Source organism: Micromonas commoda, chromosome 9 (assembly GCF_000090985.2).
Source record: "Micromonas commoda chromosome 9, complete sequence".
NCBI classification, from domain to species: domain Eukaryota; kingdom Viridiplantae; phylum Chlorophyta; class Mamiellophyceae; order Mamiellales; family Mamiellaceae; genus Micromonas; species Micromonas commoda.
In genome coordinates this window covers 934,515-950,167 of record NC_013046.1, presented here as the reverse complement: position 1 = coordinate 950,167, position 15,653 = coordinate 934,515, and the positions used below count along the sequence as shown (strand labels likewise).

Sequence of the window (15,653 nt, the reverse complement as noted above, 5' to 3'; positions counted from 1 at the left end):
GCGCAAGGCCGCCAAGAAGGCTGCCAAGGCGGCTGCAGCAGCCGCCGCCGACAAGCAAGATGCTCCCGCCGCCGACGTTCCGGCCGCCGGCGTGACCTTCGAGACCTTCGACGCGGCACCCTTCTCCGCCGCGGTCAAGGCGCTTCTCACCGCCAAGGGCTTCACCGCGCCCTCGAAGATCCAGCAGCACGCGTGGCCGGTGGCGTGCGCGGGCAGAGACGCCATCGCCGTCGCCAAGACGGGCAGCGGGAAAACGCTCGCGTTTCTCCTCCCCATCCTCCACCGGATGGAGGCCCGCGCGGCGACGCCCGCCGACGAATCGTCCGCCCCAGCGTCGTCCGTCCCCGAGCCCGACGCGATGGTGCTCGCGCCCACGCGCGAGCTTGCGCTGCAGATCCACGCCGAAGCGGACAAGTTCGGCGCGGCGACGCGCGCGGGCGCGGTGGCCGTCTACGGCGGCGCCCCGCTGCACAAGCAGAAGGAGGAACTCGTCGCCGCGCACGGCCGGAGGAAGCGGGGCGCCGCGACCGGCACCGTCGTGGTCGCCACGCCGGGCAGGCTGTGCGACCTCATGAAGCAGGGATCCCTGAGCCTTCGGCGATGCGACTTCATCGTGCTCGACGAGGCGGATCGCATGCTGGAGATGGGCTTCGAGCCGCAGCTGAAGGAGATCTTCGGCGAACTGCCCTCCTCCGAGAGCGGCCGCCAGACGCTGCTGTTCACGGCGACGTGGCCCAAGGCTGTTCGCAAGATGGCCGCGTCCTACCTCGCCAAGGACACCGAGTCCAGCGAGGGGAACGTGCACGACGCCGGGGAGGAGACGGGCGCCGTGAAGATTTTCCTCGGCGAGGGCGACGGCGGAGACGGCGCGGAGCTCGCCGCGAACAAGGCGGTGTCGCAGCGGTTCGTGCACGCCACCGACGACGAGAAGGATAAGAAGATGTACGACGTACTGTGCGAACTGCCGGAAGGGTCTCGGGTCGTCGCGTTCGCCAACACCAAGCGGAGGGTGGAGAACCTGGCCAAGACGTTTTGGGATTTTGGCTTTGGAACGGTGTCGGTGCACGGCGACAAGAAGCAGAACGAGCGCGAGGCGGCGCTCAAGAAGTTCGTGGATAACCAGTGCCCCCTGATGTTCGCCACCGACGTCGCGGCGCGCGGGCTGGACATCAAAGGGGTGACGCACGTGGTCAACTTTGACATGGCGAGAGACGTGGAGTCCTACGTGCACCGCATCGGGCGAACGGGTAGGGCGGGCGAGCTGGGCGAGAGCGTGACGTTCTGGAACCCGGACTACGACAAGGAGTGCGCGCCGGCGCTATGTAAGATTGCGCGAGACGCCGGGCAGGAGGTGCCGGAGTGGCTGGCCAAGTACGAGAAGACGAAGGAGAGTAAGCAGTGGAAAGTGGCCAACGCCAAGTTGACAGCGGCGGAGCCGTAGTTGCGCGAGGGGGGTATTTATGAGGCGCGGGGATAGGGGGTATCATACACAAATCATCCTTATTTATTATCTCGACAGCCCTTGCACCGAGAGCGCCGACGACCGTGCTCGCAGATTGCAGACCCACCACACTCCTTGCACTCAGACCGCCGACGACCGTGCTCGCAGATTCCAGACCCACCGCACTCCTTGCACTGATGGCGCCGACGACCGTGCTCGCAGATTTGAGACCCACCGCACTCCTTGCACCGAGAGCGCCGACGACCGTGCTCGCAGATTTGAGACCCACCGCACTCCTTGCAGCTAAAGCGTATACGACCGTGCTCGCAGATTGATGCTCCACCGCACTCCTTGCACCGAGAGCGCTGACGACCGTGCTCGCAGATTTGAGACCCACCGCACTCCTTGCACTGCGAGCGCTGACGACCGTGCACGCAGATTGATGCACCACCGCACTCCTTGCAGTCAGAGCGCCGACGACCGTGCTCGCAGATTCCTGACCCGCCGCACTCCTTGCAGCTAAAGCGGCGACGACCGTGCTCGCAGATTCCAGACCCACCGCACTCCTTGCACTTAGAGCGTATACGACTGTGCTCGCAGATTGATGCACCACCGCACTCCTTACACTGAGAGCGCCGACGACCGTGCTCGCAGATTGATGCTCCACCACACTCCTTGCACTTAGAGCGTATACGACCGTGCTCGCAGATTGATGCACCACCGCACTCCTTGCATTGAGAGCGCTTACGACCGTGCGGACAAGCGCTGCACACCTTGCATTTCGACCGAGACTTCACCCCGTGCTCGCACGGCCCCTTCGTGGGAGGGGCTCTCTTCCGCTTCGTCCCCTGCTTCGTCACCTCCTCACCACCGCTCTCTGTGTCCTCGACTTCGCCATACTCGTCGAGCGTCACTCTCACGTTCGGCCGCCAGATCGTCGTCTTCATCGCCGTGAGGTCGGCGCGCCCCGAAGTGAAGTGATTGTGACATCGACAACGCAGTTTGAAAACGGAACCACGGCGACCCTCCCGACAGTAGCCACCGCACCTGAGGGCGAGGCGATGTCGACCCTTGCGTCGATGCGATGCCTCGCGGCGACCTCCACCTCTGGAAGACCCCACGAACGAACGACATCATCCTCCGCCGGAGCTCCCGGCCGCACGACGAACGCACGGCGCCACCCCATCGTCGGCGACGGGTTGTTGCGTCGCCTCTCCCGCGCGACGATCGCTGTTGGAAGCGCCGCCGCCCTCGCGCTGACCGACCCATCACCAGTCTTCGCGCTCGGCATCATCGACGCGTTCGCGCCAGTACCCCCGAGGGCCGTCACGTTCGAGGAGGTGGCCGCTCACGACGCACCGGAGGCCTGTTACATGGGTCTGGCGATCGGAAGGCGAACTCTGGACGACTCCATCGTGGTCTACGACATGACCGGCTTCCTGTCCAGGCACCCCGGCGGGTACGAACGCGTGGCGCGGAACTGCGGGACGGTGAACTGCGCGTGGGAGATGAGGTACAAGGGCCACAGGTTCTTCGCCCTGGACGACTCGAGGCTCGGGTTCGCGGTGCGTGCGCGCGGGGGGGTCGCGCTCGGGACGCTGACCGAGTATAGCAACGGGTCGTGCCTGGAGTGACGAGACGCGGTCGAATAGCGATGATGAGACTTGGCTTAGCTTAGCTTGCACTGGGCTGGACGTCGGTCGCGTCGCGTCACCAGAATATGTCGTGCACCACCCTGAAGTTATCGGAGTGGAAGGGCGCGGACACGCCGCCCTCCTTCTTCTTCGCCGCCCATACGCCGTCCGACGGAAAATCAAACGCGTACGCCTTCGCCTTAAACTCCGATTTGAACCAGTGTAACGCCGCCGCCCTGTCCCCGGCCCCGCCCACGGACGCCCCACCCACGGACGCGAGTATCTTCACCTTGCCGTTGGCCGCCTCGGAGGACGCGCTTCCCCCGAGCACGTCGCTCGCCCACGCGCCGAACGAGCCTCTTCCCGCGGATCCCAAACCCGTCTCCACGTACGCAACCCCGGATCCAACCTTCGCCGGGGTCTTCAACAGGACGTCCACGCCCTGTGCGCCGCCGGTCGCGTCCGCGATCACGCTCGGCGTGAAGTAGAAGGCGTCGGGCGGTCCCTTGAGCGTGGCGGTGTCGTCGAGGCCGTTGAACTTCTCCTGCGTCTGAAGTTGCGCGGCTCTCGCCGCGGACAGCGCGATGTCCGGCCACCACTCGTTCTCCGTGGCGTGCCACTTGTGTATCTCGTCGTACTTGGACACCGGGAAGACGTGCACGGCGTGCGCCTTGTTGTCGCTCCACATCGCGTCGTTCCCGCCCACCAGCGTGCGCACGATGCCGAAGCGCTTGACCAGTTTGATGGCTCTCGCGCGGTCGCCAAAGGTCATTCCGTACCAGTCCTCGAACGACGGCACGCCGCGTCGGAACACGCCGACCATGTACCTCTGATCGTCGTCCGGGATGGTCGTCAGCGCCAGGGCGCGTGCGGCATCGACGGGGAGGAGCGAGGACGCGGAGAGGAACGCGGACGCGGCGAGGAGCCCGCGACGCGATCCCGCCAGTTGTTCGTTGTTGGCTGACGCGACGACATCGCGGGGGTGGTCGCCGTTCGCGACCGGGGGTTTCACGAGGCGCGTCGCGCGCGTGCGCCTCGTCGCGCGCGGACACGAGACGCGCGCGTGTGTCGGCGCGTCGAACCACCTCGCGCCCACCGTGCACATCCTCCCCTCTTCCCTTCGCTCGCTCGGTCCGATGTGCCTGTGTGAGCTGGCGAGAAAGTTCCGCCAGCTGGCCCGTCGTTCGATCGACTTCGATCGAGACAAGTTAAGGTTAAAACCCGTGTATGCGTTGCAGTCATCGTGCACCGCGATCTTTGCGTATATGGGCCCCACAGCGGGATAAGGCGGTGGCGTAAAAACCTTTCGGCATCCCCCGCGGAGGCACACGACCCCACCCCGCCGCTCGCAACCGCCAACCCACACCGAACCACCTATCGCACCACGATGGCGTGCTTCAAGTCGACGTACGCTGACGAGCTCGTGGCCACCGCCGCCGCCATGTCAGTCCCGGGCAAGGGCGTCCTCGCCGCGGACGAATCCACCGGCACGATCGGCAAGAGGTTCGACGGCATCGGCGTGGAGAACGTCGAGGAGAACCGCCGGGCGTACCGCGAGCTGCTGTTCACCACCGACGGGTTCGAGAAATACTGCAGCGGCGTGATCATGTTCGAGGAGACCTTGTTTCAGTCCTGCAAAGACGGCACCGCGTTCGTCGATCTGCTCAAGTCCAAAGGCATCATCCCGGGCATCAAGGTTGACAAAGGCGTGGTGCCCCTCCCCGGCAACACCCGGGGCGAGACCACCACGTCCGGCCTGGACGGCCTCGGCGAGCGGTGCGCGAAGTACTACGCGCAGGGCGCGAGGTTCGCCAAGTGGCGCGCGGTGCTCACCATCGGAGACACCCTTCCATCCCCTCAGTGCCTCGACGACAACGCGCGGTGCCTGGCGAGGTACGCGGCGATATGCCAGCAAAACGGTTTGGTGCCCATCGTCGAGCCGGAGATCCTCACGGACGGCGCGCACGGCATCGACAAGTGCGCGGAGGTGACCGAGCGCGTGCTGTCGTGCGTGTTCGCGCACCTCGCGCAGCACGGGGTCATGCTGGAGGGCATGATCCTCAAGCCGAACATGGTGACGCCCGGGGCGCAGTCAAACGCGGGCGCGTCGCGGGCGGAGGTGGCGGCGGCGACGGTGACGGCGCTTCGACGGACGTGCCCCGCGGCGGTCCCGGGCGTCCTGTTCCTCTCGGGCGGGCAGAGCGAGGAGGACGCCACCGCCCACCTGGATTTGATGAATAAGGCTTCTTCCGAGGCGAGGAAGAACCCGTGGACTCTCTCGTTTTCGTACGGCAGGGCGCTGCAGACGTCGTGTCTCAAGGCGTGGCTCGGGAACGAGTCGAACGTCGCCGCGGCGCAGGCGGCGCTCCTCAGGGTGTCGGAGGCCAACTCGAAGGCGTCGCTCGGTCAGTGCTGACGGGGCGCGTCGTTCGATTGGTGCCGACGCGTTATAGATCGGTTACTCGGTCGCGCGGCTCGACGGCGCGACGGTCGTCGCCCTCGTCGTTCCCGTAGTCCCCCGTTTGTTCGATACGATGAACGAGAAACGATCCGTGTAAACCTCGAAGTCTACGTCACGTATACGCGCGCTCATCGCTCCGTCGCTATATTCTGCTCCGTCGCTGTATTCTGCTCCGTCGCTACTCGCGCCGCCATGGGCCCCTCGCCGAGCCACTCGTCCACCTGCGCCGCGATGGCGATCCTCGCCCGCTTGACGCTGTCCTGGTCGGTGTCTCTCGGCGGGTGCGTCCACGCGTGATGCGACGCACCGGCGACCATCATGGTCGGAAGCCACTCGGGGGAAAACTCCCTCTCGTCCGTCAGCGAGTTGGCCCTCCACGGGTCCACGGTCCCGCTGGGGAACAGGACCCGCGTGCTCCCCGGCGACCACCCGCCGTACAGGACGTTGGACCTCGCCGCGGCGCCCGTCACGACCTCGCTCACGCTCATGTTGCCGAACACCCTGCCGCAAACCGCGGTGTTGAACTCCAGCGTCTGCAGGTTTGGCGAGACGATGAACGGGCACCTCGATCCGTCGACGCACGTCTGGTAAAAGCCAAACTCGGTGCACGTCTGCCAGAACCACGACCGCTCGAAGTCCCCGTCGCCCTTCTCCCACCCCGGCTCCAAGTCCGTGTTACCCAGTGCCACCACGTTTGACTCGTGATCGACGTCGACGCACTCGCCGCCGAACGCGTTCTTCGTCAGCTGGACCAACCGGTCGAGCTCGGAGGAACCCGGCGCCACCGCGGGGTCCTTACCAGTCATGACGGCGCACACCGAGCGAATGTCGCAGCCGAAGGTTTCGCAGCTCGGATCGTTGCTCTGCGCCGGGAACACCTCCGTGAGCGCGGCGACAAACTCGGCCCGATTGGGAACGAATTGGAGGGGGTTCACGTTTGGAATCTCCGTCTGTATCTTGCACACGCCGAACGTCTTCGCCAGCCGCGACCGACCCGCGGGGGTGCCGAGCATGTCCGACACCGCAGAGAACGCCTTCGTGACGCTCGCGACGCAAGCGTCGGACCCGCCCACGTCTGTTTCGGCCAACGCGGCGCCGACCACCTCGTCGTATCCGCGCATCTCCAGCTCCGCCTGGATCGGCGCAGACGACGCCACCGCCGCGTGCACGAGGTGGGGGTACTTGAGCCTGAGCCACGACGCCATCATGCCGGGGTAGCTTCCACCGAACGATACCCATCGCATCGCGGATCCGCCGTACTCGGCGTTCAGCGAAGCGATGAGGTTGGCGGCGTCAGCCAGCGCCTGCGACGAGGACAGGTATCGCAACGATTCGACGCTGAGGTCACCCGTGGGTTGGGATGCACCGTAGAACCTGTGCTCGACGGCGACGATCAGCGCGCCACGGTCCTTGGCCATCTGGCACATCAGGGCGCAGTGCACGCCGCCAGTGGTGACCACGTCGGGTGTCAGCGCCGGTCCCTCGCCTCCGACACACAGGAACGCGAGCGGGTGGTCTGATGCGGTGTTGGATTTATCCGATCCCGCGTTCTTGCGTTGGAACCATTCGTCGTTGAGGAAGTACCTCTGCCGCCACGTGCGCCGGTCCACGCCGGAGGTGTCGAGATGGTCGAGAGGTTGCTCGATCCATCGCGCGGGAGGCGCGGGGGGCGCGGGGGGCGCGGGTCCCGCGCGGTCAGAGATCGATTCGCCCCTCATTTGCGCTCTGAGGATTTCGGGCCTGACTCGCGTGCGACGCCAGGGATGAGGCGCGAGCGCGCTCGTCGGCGATGCAACGAGGATGCAGACGAGCGCGACGAACGCGACGGAGCGCATCGAGGCGCGCATGCCGTCGTGTCCTGCGATCCAAGAGTGAGAGACAGTATCTCTAGCTAGCGCATGAAATTAGTGTACGTCGCCCCGCGAGAGCACGTGCGCAGCCACCAAGTGGAAGTGCTCAGCTACTTGTAAACTGAAGAAAAACAGCATATAGAGCGTGCGAAGCACCGCCCCGGACTAAACATCAAACTAATAAACTCGACTTCGAAACGTGACCTCGTCCATTCGCCGCATCGATGACGCGCGTTCCCCATCGCCGGCGCCGAGTTCGCACGAGTCATCGACGCGCGGGCACGGATCGCGTGTCATCTCATCTCGTCGTCATCTTCGCCGTTGCCCGCGTGATGAACCGCCTTCGCCGCCGTTGCCCATCGCAAACGCCTCGATGCACCGCCTCTTACCGTCCGTGTACTCGTCTTCGTCCATGAGACCCTTCTCGTACAGCGACTTGAGCGTGCTGAGCCTCAGCTCGAGGGAATCGCTCGGTGCGTCAGTTCCCGCGGGTGCGTCGTTACCCGCACCCGCCGCGGATTGACCTCGCCCTCGCCTCTGCGCGACTGCAGCAGCAGGGATTGACCTCGCCCCAGTCGCCGTCGCCGCGGCCCCGCGCCCTCGCCCGCGCCCGCGCCCGCGCGATCCGTCGTTGGGTTCTAAGAACGTCGCCTGGGGCGCGACGATGGGATCCTCCTCGACCTTCTTCGCGCTCGCCCTCTTCCCCCCGCTCTTCCTGTCGGATCGCACGTACGCGCGCTCGCCGTCGCTCTGCGGGAAGTTTACCCGCTTGGAGCCCGTCAGGCCGAGCGTGCGGACGAGCTCGTCGTAGGCGCGCGCGGCGTCCTCGGCGGTGGAGAAAGAGCCCGGTGCCCTGTACGCCTTTCCCGCGTGGTTCACCTGCGCCCTCCACGGACGCAGCGCGCACGAGCGCTTATCCCCTTCCATCCGGCGGGTGATGCCAACAAACTTATGCGTCTGCAGGTATCTGACGTTGCGGCGCTCGGAGGGCTCGCGCGCCGTCTCGGACGTGCCGGCCTCGGCGCCGTTCTGGATCCACCTCTCGCCGAACATCCGAGTCTCCTGCGTGTCAGGTTGGGGAGTGCGGGTCGGGATACGTCAGCAGACGGGTCGCGCGGGGACCGCACGCGCGCGAAGAACCGCGGCGCATAAGGAAACACCGGCATGCGAGTTTTATGCGTTCTCGTCTGACCGACCCGCGGCGCGGGGACTGGCGCGGAAAGGGCGGGTACCTCGCTGAGGCGCGCAGTGAGATGCAGTCGTCACCGATGGTGACGTGAGAGGGACGTTCGGACTTCTGCGCGCTTGTCGCGCGCGCGGTTGGAAGTAAATGCTCCGCTGGGCAACTGAACTCCGAAACGCCCTCAAGTATTTGTCATGCTGAAAGTCCCACCCGATCCAAAACAGTTGGATGCGCCGCTTCAATTTTTGGCGCGGACTGCCCGAACCGCAAGGGCAGGTTCCAGCTCTGTTCCAGCAGACGCCCGATCGGTTCCAGCCAGATCTAATTTCGCGAAGGTGATTGGTGGCCAAAGAGCCCTGATTATCGCCTGGCCAGGAGAAACCCGCCGACCCGCATAAATATCATAAAAGCGACCCGCATAATAACGCATGATAAATCATAGAGTGCGCCGGAAGCAAAACCTCCTGGGTAATAATCGTAACGCATAAATTGTCGACACGCAAGCTGGCTCAAAATTGCGCATAAGATAGACTAATCTTCAGCACAGCTGTCAAAAGCTGCACCGTCGGTCGAAAATTTTCACCTTTTGCTTTGTGCTAAAAGACCCACCTCACCCCCTCCCAGCCGCTGCTGCGGCTCTGGCAAACGCACCGCCAATCTCAGACTCAGACGCGTCGCTGTCGCCGTCCGAATCCGTGCCCGAATCGTTCACGTTCGATCCGCTCGCGTTCCCAAACGGGTGTCGGCAGGCCGGACACTTGAAATGCTCCGCCGGACCGGCCTTCAACCTCGAGAAGCAGAAGAGACAGAAGTTGTAGTCGCAGTTGGCGCACGGCCTGTGCTCCAAGTCCGTATCGTCCATCGGATCTGTGCACAGCGGGCACTCCATCTGTTTCCCCTCATCTTCTCGAGAAGGCGCGGCGGGCGCGTTGAACGGGCGGGGAATCGGCGCTACAAACTTTGGGGCGCCCATGGCCCTCACCAGGCCAGCGCCGCCGCCGGCATCGTCGTTGTCGTCGTCGTGGCGGTGCCCGTGGCCGTTGTGGCCGCCGTTGAGGTGCCCGAGCTGATGTTGATGTTGCTGTCGTTGTTGTTGCTGCTGCTGCTGCAGAGCGCGGTTGGACCAGTCCCCTCGCAGCGGCGGGGGCTGGCTGAACGGGAGCTGCCTCCCAGGCCACTGCTGCTGAGGCTGCACCTGCTGAGGATGCTGGCCGACGAACCCCGGCGGCGGGTGGTTACCACCCTGGGTGAAAAGCCCCGTCCTGCCGCCGCCGCCGCCATCGCCATCGCCGCTTCCTTCCCCGAACGAGCTCCGGCGCGTGGCGACGGGCGACCCGCTCGACCACGAACCCAAGAGCTGCGGCGGCTGCGCCGGCGACCTCGGCGGCGCGGCGACGCCGGGCGCGTTTGCACCCGAGTAGGCGTCCGAGTAGGCGTCCGAGTCGGCACCCGGGTCGGCACCCGAGTAGCCGCGCCTCCAGCTCACGCACGGTGGTTCCCACGCGCGGTTCATGTGCACCAGCCTGTGCAGCCCCGCGTCGAGCTCCAGCCCGCCCGGCGCGGCTGGCTCGTTCGCTTTCGGAAACTGGCAGTGCGCTCGGTGTGTCTCCGGCACGACGGCGCCGCAGCTGAGGCAGCATCCCCCCGCCGGACCCGGCTCGGACCAACGCGCGCGAATGACGGGGTTGCTCATCACCCACGCGCAGTGCACCTGCAGCGGGGCGGTCCGGGGCTGGTTTTGGTGCCCGGGCTGCTGGAGCCGCTGGTGCCGCTGGTGCTGCTGGTGCCGCTGGTGCTGCTGGTGCTGCTGGTGCTGCTGGTGCTGCTGGTGCTGCGACGATTGCTGCGAGACGGGATCGGATCCGCCGCGGTACTGGATGAACGCGGCGAGCGGGTGGTGCTGCGACAGTCCCGCGGGGTGGTGAGCCGCGGGCGGGGACGTCGCAGCCTCGAACGCGCCTCGAACGGGCTGGGACGGCGCAAACGAAACGTCCGGTTCCGTCGTCGGAGTCGTTTGCGATCCCGTCCGACCACCCGCGACGCGTTCCTCCTCCTCGCGCCGAGCGTCCTCCTCCCACTGAGCCTCCGCGGCGTCGAGCCGCTCGACAAGAGCGGCACCCCCCGCGCCCGCGAGTCCATCCGCGGGCGCGAGCGACTGGACCATCTGCAGGACCACGCGAGGGTCCACCAGGTGCAGCGACTCCCAGGCGTCGTCGTCGATGTCCTCGTGGGCCAGCGCGCCGGCGTCAATCGCCGCCTGGATCGCGTCCGTCACCGAGCTCGGCGGGTCCCGCATCTCGGGCACGTCGGGGGGCTTAACGAAAGTCAAGGCTTCGGGGTTCCCCGGGACGGAGATCCGGAGCCCGAGCGCCGCGTGCGCCACGGTGCACATGGGGAAATCGACGGCGGCGGAACTTTCGGTCCGTTGGATGCCCAGGACCCACGGCGGGTCGTGTTCGAGCTCGGAGCCGAACCGTGCAAGCTCGCCCTCGATCTGCGCCGAGAGCTGCGAGGATGGCACCGTTTTGGGCACGCCGAGGACGGTGATCCTCCTCGCCAGCGTGAGCCTCTCGCGGACCGACAACCGCGCGGACCGACGATGCCCGAGCCGCCCGAGGAGTTGATCGCGTTGGCCGGCGGAGGTCGCGGCTGCCCCGGTCCCAAAGACCCCATCTCCCCCGGTCCCGAAGAATCCATCTCCCCCGGTCCCGAAGAATCCATCCGCCGAGCCCGACTCGGATGCCGGTGCAGACGCGGTGAACCCCGGCGGTGGACCCCTCTGAAGGTTAGCGTCGAACCCGGCGCCGCGCTCGGACCCGAAAGGTCGCGACGTTCCGTGACCGTGAACCGCGGTGGACGCGGTGGACGTGGCGTTGGACGTGGCGGTGGTGGTCAAGGAGGTGGTGTTGGTGGACGTGGACACCGAGGATGACGACGGCGAGTCACCAAAGGAGGTGTCGTCGGCGCCGCCCCCCTTGGCCGCCGCCTTCTTACGCTCCTTCTTTGCCTTATTTTTCTCCCGTTTCTTTGCAGCCTTCAGCGCCGCCTCATCGTCCTCCGCGTTCTCCTCTTCCTCCACCTCGAGCTGCGCGGCGACGGCGCGAGCGGCCGCCGCCGTGCGCTCGGCGGCGGCCCGCGCCTCGGTGGCGGCCTTGGCTTCGGCGCGGCGCTGCGCCTCTGCCATCTTCTCAGCCTTTTCCCTTCTGCGCTCCTCGGCCTCGGCCTCCTTCCGCGCCTTCGTCGCCGCCTCCTGTTCCTTCTGCAGCCTTGTGGCCTCCTCGTTCGCGCGTCGCAGCGCCTCGAGTTCCTCGGCGGTGAGTTCTGGTTTCTCTTTTTTCTTCTTCTCCTTCTTTTTCTTCTCCGGGGTGTGGTCTGGCGTCGGCCCCGCGGACGGTTGCCGCGCGTCGTCTGGGTCAGCGGGTTGGATCTCCGTCTGAGTGTCGGGCTCCGGCTCGGGCTCGGGCGGGGGAACCTCCAGACCGAAGATGTCGGTCTTGGAGCCCCGGCTCCACATCTCGGCTCGAATCAGCTCGGTGGTCACCCTGGCAGTACCGTTTAAGGTTATTCCTAGCTCTTGTTTGATCTTTTGAGCCATGGCTTGAGCAGAGACCCGAGCAGAGACCCCACCAAGGAACTTGGACCCATCAGTGCGCGTGAAGCATTGCGGACACGCTAGGGAGTGTGCGGGGAACCACCCGGGCCCTATGTCGCCGCTACCGTCCTTGTACGGTATGTTGGCCAGTTCCGAGCTGTCGAGGATGTTCGTAAAATCTCCTTCGTTCATCAGGGCGTTGTACCTGGCAAGTCCTGGGTAGCACCGCGCGTGACACGCCAACTTACATCCCTTGTCGCACTCCATGTACACGTACCTGGATAGCGGCACGAGGCACTCCACGCTGCTGAACCCGTCGCCAACGTACGGCAGGCACTCAACGCAGCTGCACACCCCACTGCCCTCGTACAATTCATTCGCGGCCATGCATTTCATCAGCAGAAAGGGACCGCCGCCGACGCCCGAATTTGTGTCCAGCCCAATTTCAATCTGCTTCTTCTCGATCCGTGCCTGGACCCGCGCGGCGATCAGTTTGGTCACCTCTTCGTCGGCGGGCGTGCCATTATCATTCTCTCTTCGTTCGCGATCCGCATCAGTCGCCTTCTTCGCCTCCTTCTCCGCGATCTTCTCAAGCCGCCGGCGCTCCTTCTCGCGTTCCTTCTCCTCCTTCTTGCGCTTCTCGGCCTCCTTCTTGGCCTCCTCCTTCTGCCGCTTGCGAAGTTCCTTCTGCCACGCGCTGTCGAGCTGCGCGTCCGCTTTTTTCTTTTGGATCGTCTTCTTGGCCGCGGGCTGCGGGGGTGTGTACAGCGACATGAGCGACGCGTACGAGACGCCGGCAAACGTGAGTGAAGCGGACGCCGCGAGGTCGGTGCCGAGCGCCTTATCCTTCCGCAGGGCGGATGCGAGGTGCGCGGGTAGGACGTAGTTGGGTTCCTTGACCTCCTTACGCCATGTTTCCTTCTCAAAGGCCTTCCGTTCCTTCTCCGACACGTCGACCTTGCCCTCCTTCTCCATCTTGTCGAAGTGCGCCTTTACCTTGCGGTGGTACGTCGCCGTCTGTGCCGCCTGGTGCGCCGTCTCCACCAGCTCTGCGCTGATGTAGTCGAGAACTGCTGCCATGTACACTTTAGCGGCTTTGGTGCAGTAGGGCAGTAACGTGTTCACCGCAACGTCCACCTGCTTCACCTTCGTATCCGCGCCCTCTGGGTACCGCAACGCCCCCTTGCCATCCTTCAAGTGGGTGAATATCTCCGTCGCCGCCGCGTGCACCAGCGTCGGGTGAAACACGATCTTATTGGGATCCTCTGGTTCCTTTGTGCCCTTCACCCGCCACATGCTGACGTTATACTCCAACGCATCCTTGATCTCGTTCATCCCGTGCTCCGCCAGGTCAGTCGGGAACACCGCCCACATCGCAGCCTGCATGTGATGCGCGGTGAGAAAGGTGGGATAGTCGGGGCGATTCTTCTCATCGGGGACGGGGGGTTCAGGGTTGGAGACCACGTCGTTCGAGTCCGAATCATCCGAGCCAATCAGGGACGGCGCCGAGCACGAGGACGCATCGTCGGACGCATCGTCGTGAGGATCGATGGGCTCCCGAATGAGGGGTAACAAACGACCGTCCTTGTAGTCCTGGGGATATTGAGGCTCAAACTTGGTTGCGTCGCCGTTGAATGCAATCCCCGCGTACACGTCTCGGCACACCGCCTCGGCAGCTTGGCGGCTCGGCAGCTCGGGGTAGGCTGGGTTCGCGTGTTGGCTCTCGACGTCGAGCAGACGCGAGCAACCCTCGTCCTTGACCTTCATCTTCCCTTTCAGCGCGTGTCCCGCGTACACCTCAGCCGCCGCGCGGCACAGACGGACCAGCACGTCTGTGAGGATGCCGTCGATTAGAGCCTGCGTCTGCCAGTGCATCTCTGCGCCCAGCGGCGCCACCTGCAGCAGCGTGCGGCATATGGGAGCGGTCCACAATCCGGTCACCTCTAGCGGAGATACGCCAAGCACCCCGCCATCTCGGGTCCGCCTCATATTTCGGATCTGCTCGAAGAACAGGTGGGCCTCGCCCGTATACTGCCCATAATCAGACCTTGCATCCCAGCCGAGGTCCTTGTCAAAGTTGTAGTCCTTGTCCACCATCTTGTCCACCACTGCAGTTTGCTCGTCGTCGTCCGAGAGGTCCAGTAGGTCCTTACAGACGTAACTGCGCGACCCATGCCGTAGCTTGATCCACACGTCGCGCGGGAACGCCCAAATATGGGAGGACGGCTGGGACGGGGGATGACTTCGTCCTTGCCCAGCCAAGTACTTCATTCCGATCCACGCGGGTAGGTCCAGCCCGGTATCAGATGTCCTCCATTCCATCGCAGACTGCCCGCCGAGCGAGCCCGCGACGGTACCGAACAGCGTGGCGGAACCCCGGTCGTTGATGTCGTTACCGTGTTTGCGCGTCCATCTCACGGCGACGCCCGCGGTGATGGTCACCTCGCCGTCGGTGCCATCCCCCACAAAGCCGCCATCCTTTGAAGTGACGACGTTGGTGACGGCGAATTGGGAGTAGCCCCACGTGCCGTCGCTGGTGTCGCCATTGAACTCGTGAGAACCGCTTCGCCAAATCGTCTTTAAGGAATCCTGTGTTTGGTGGATGGGGTCGGAGGAGGAGATCTCGTGGAGTTAGTTTTTTTCCGTCGTGGCTCGCCGGTTGGAGGTGTCGGCGCGGAGGGTTGGCCCAGATCGCTCGGCTCCGTGCGAGAGTTCGTCCTGATGAACCACTCCCCGACATCTCCAAGTACGTACGACAAAATTTTGCCATCAACTGGGTCTCAAAGCCGCAAATATGTCGCGCGGGGCGCCGCGGGGAGGCACCCCCCGCGCCGGCGGTCCCGAGGAAAAATGCCACGATACGAGCGGGAAAGCTGGGCGCCGACGGAGGCGACGGGCGGTGCGGGTGTGTGATCTCGATGCGCACCTTGTGGTTGACGATGGCGAGTTTGAACTCCACGAACCGTCTCCATCCCACGGGCGCCGATGTCGCATCAGCAGCCTCCAGGTAGAGCGCGACGTGGTCCCTCGAACCCTTCATGCTCGCGTTGCCGCGAGGGTACAGCGAGAGACGCCACGGGCACCCGCCAGCCATGAAGGTTGACGAGTAGTGCCTCTTGCCCCGCGCGCCCATGTTGTGGAACTGGGGTATCTTCCACTCGAACTCGCTCTCCCATCGTTCCTCATCATGGGTCGTGTGACTGGTTTCGTGGGGGTTCACCTTGCCCGCCATGGCTCGCCCGCCATGGGTTGTGATTGGCCGGCCTCAGATTTCTCCCTCGACTGCTGAAGGTGCTCCGGAAGACGGAAAGACGGGTGAAAATAGTTGAGGCTTGACTGACTAACGAGACAGCTTCGGGACTGCCGCTGTCGGATACCGAAGGCTTGGGATCTCGACGCCGCTACACTCGTCGGTGACTCACTCCTCGTCGTCGTCCCACTCGCTCAGGTCGCGTCGCTCGATCGCCTCCGTCTCCATCTTCTTGCTCCGCC

The 15,653-nt window shown here is 64.8% G+C and overlaps 7 protein-coding genes across 7 annotated transcripts; 3 read left to right on the top strand and 4 right to left on the bottom strand.

The window, feature by feature from the left end:
* Nucleotides 1–103: 103 nt before the first annotated feature.
* Nucleotides 104–1,357, top strand: MICPUN_66819 (predicted protein; the record flags this gene model as incomplete). The annotated part of the gene is made up of 2 exons (XM_002504642.1): nucleotides 104–799; nucleotides 851–1,357. Coding segments are annotated over 2 exons (1,203 nt in total), but the record flags the coding sequence as incomplete, so codon positions are not given.
* A 143-nt stretch (nucleotides 1,358–1,500) lies between these two features.
* Nucleotides 1,501–2,388, bottom strand: MICPUN_61503 (predicted protein; the record flags this gene model as incomplete). The annotated part of the gene is made up of 1 exon (XM_002504318.1): nucleotides 1,501–2,388. The coding sequence occupies one exon, from the start codon at nucleotides 2,386–2,388 to the stop codon at nucleotides 1,501–1,503; it is 888 nt and encodes a 295-aa protein (XP_002504364.1).
* A 114-nt stretch (nucleotides 2,389–2,502) lies between these two features.
* On the top strand, nucleotides 2,503–3,075 carry MICPUN_61502 (predicted protein; the record flags this gene model as incomplete). The annotated part of the gene is made up of 1 exon (XM_002504641.1): nucleotides 2,503–3,075. The coding sequence occupies one exon, from the start codon at nucleotides 2,503–2,505 to the stop codon at nucleotides 3,073–3,075; it is 573 nt and encodes a 190-aa protein (XP_002504687.1).
* A 76-nt stretch (nucleotides 3,076–3,151) lies between these two features.
* Nucleotides 3,152–4,180, bottom strand: MICPUN_61501 (predicted protein; the record flags this gene model as incomplete). The annotated part of the gene is made up of 1 exon (XM_002504317.1): nucleotides 3,152–4,180. The coding sequence occupies one exon, from the start codon at nucleotides 4,178–4,180 to the stop codon at nucleotides 3,152–3,154; it is 1,029 nt and encodes a 342-aa protein (XP_002504363.1).
* A 282-nt stretch (nucleotides 4,181–4,462) lies between these two features.
* On the top strand, nucleotides 4,463–5,631 carry FBAI.1 (fructose bisphosphate aldolase class i; the record flags this gene model as incomplete). Its single annotated transcript, XM_002504640.1, has 1 exon — nucleotides 4,463–5,631. The coding sequence occupies one exon, from the start codon at nucleotides 4,463–4,465 to the stop codon at nucleotides 5,489–5,491; it is 1,029 nt and encodes a 342-aa protein (XP_002504686.1). The 3' UTR covers nucleotides 5,492–5,631.
* Nucleotides 5,632–8,024: 2,393 nt separating this feature from the next.
* On the bottom strand, nucleotides 8,025–8,712 carry MICPUN_50621 (predicted protein; the record flags this gene model as incomplete). The annotated part of the gene is made up of 2 exons (XM_002504316.1): nucleotides 8,619–8,712; nucleotides 8,025–8,448 (listed from the first exon to the last, which is right to left on the bottom strand). A coding segment is annotated over exon 2 (415 nt), but the record flags the coding sequence as incomplete, so codon positions are not given.
* Nucleotides 8,713–9,179: 467 nt separating this feature from the next.
* MICPUN_61497 (predicted protein) lies at nucleotides 9,180–15,393 on the bottom strand (the record flags this gene model as incomplete). The annotated part of the gene is made up of 2 exons (XM_002504315.1): nucleotides 9,180–14,750; nucleotides 15,088–15,393. The coding sequence occupies 2 exons, from the start codon at nucleotides 15,391–15,393 to the stop codon at nucleotides 9,180–9,182; spliced, it is 5,877 nt and encodes a 1,958-aa protein (XP_002504361.1).
* Nucleotides 15,394–15,653: the final 260 nt, after the last annotated feature.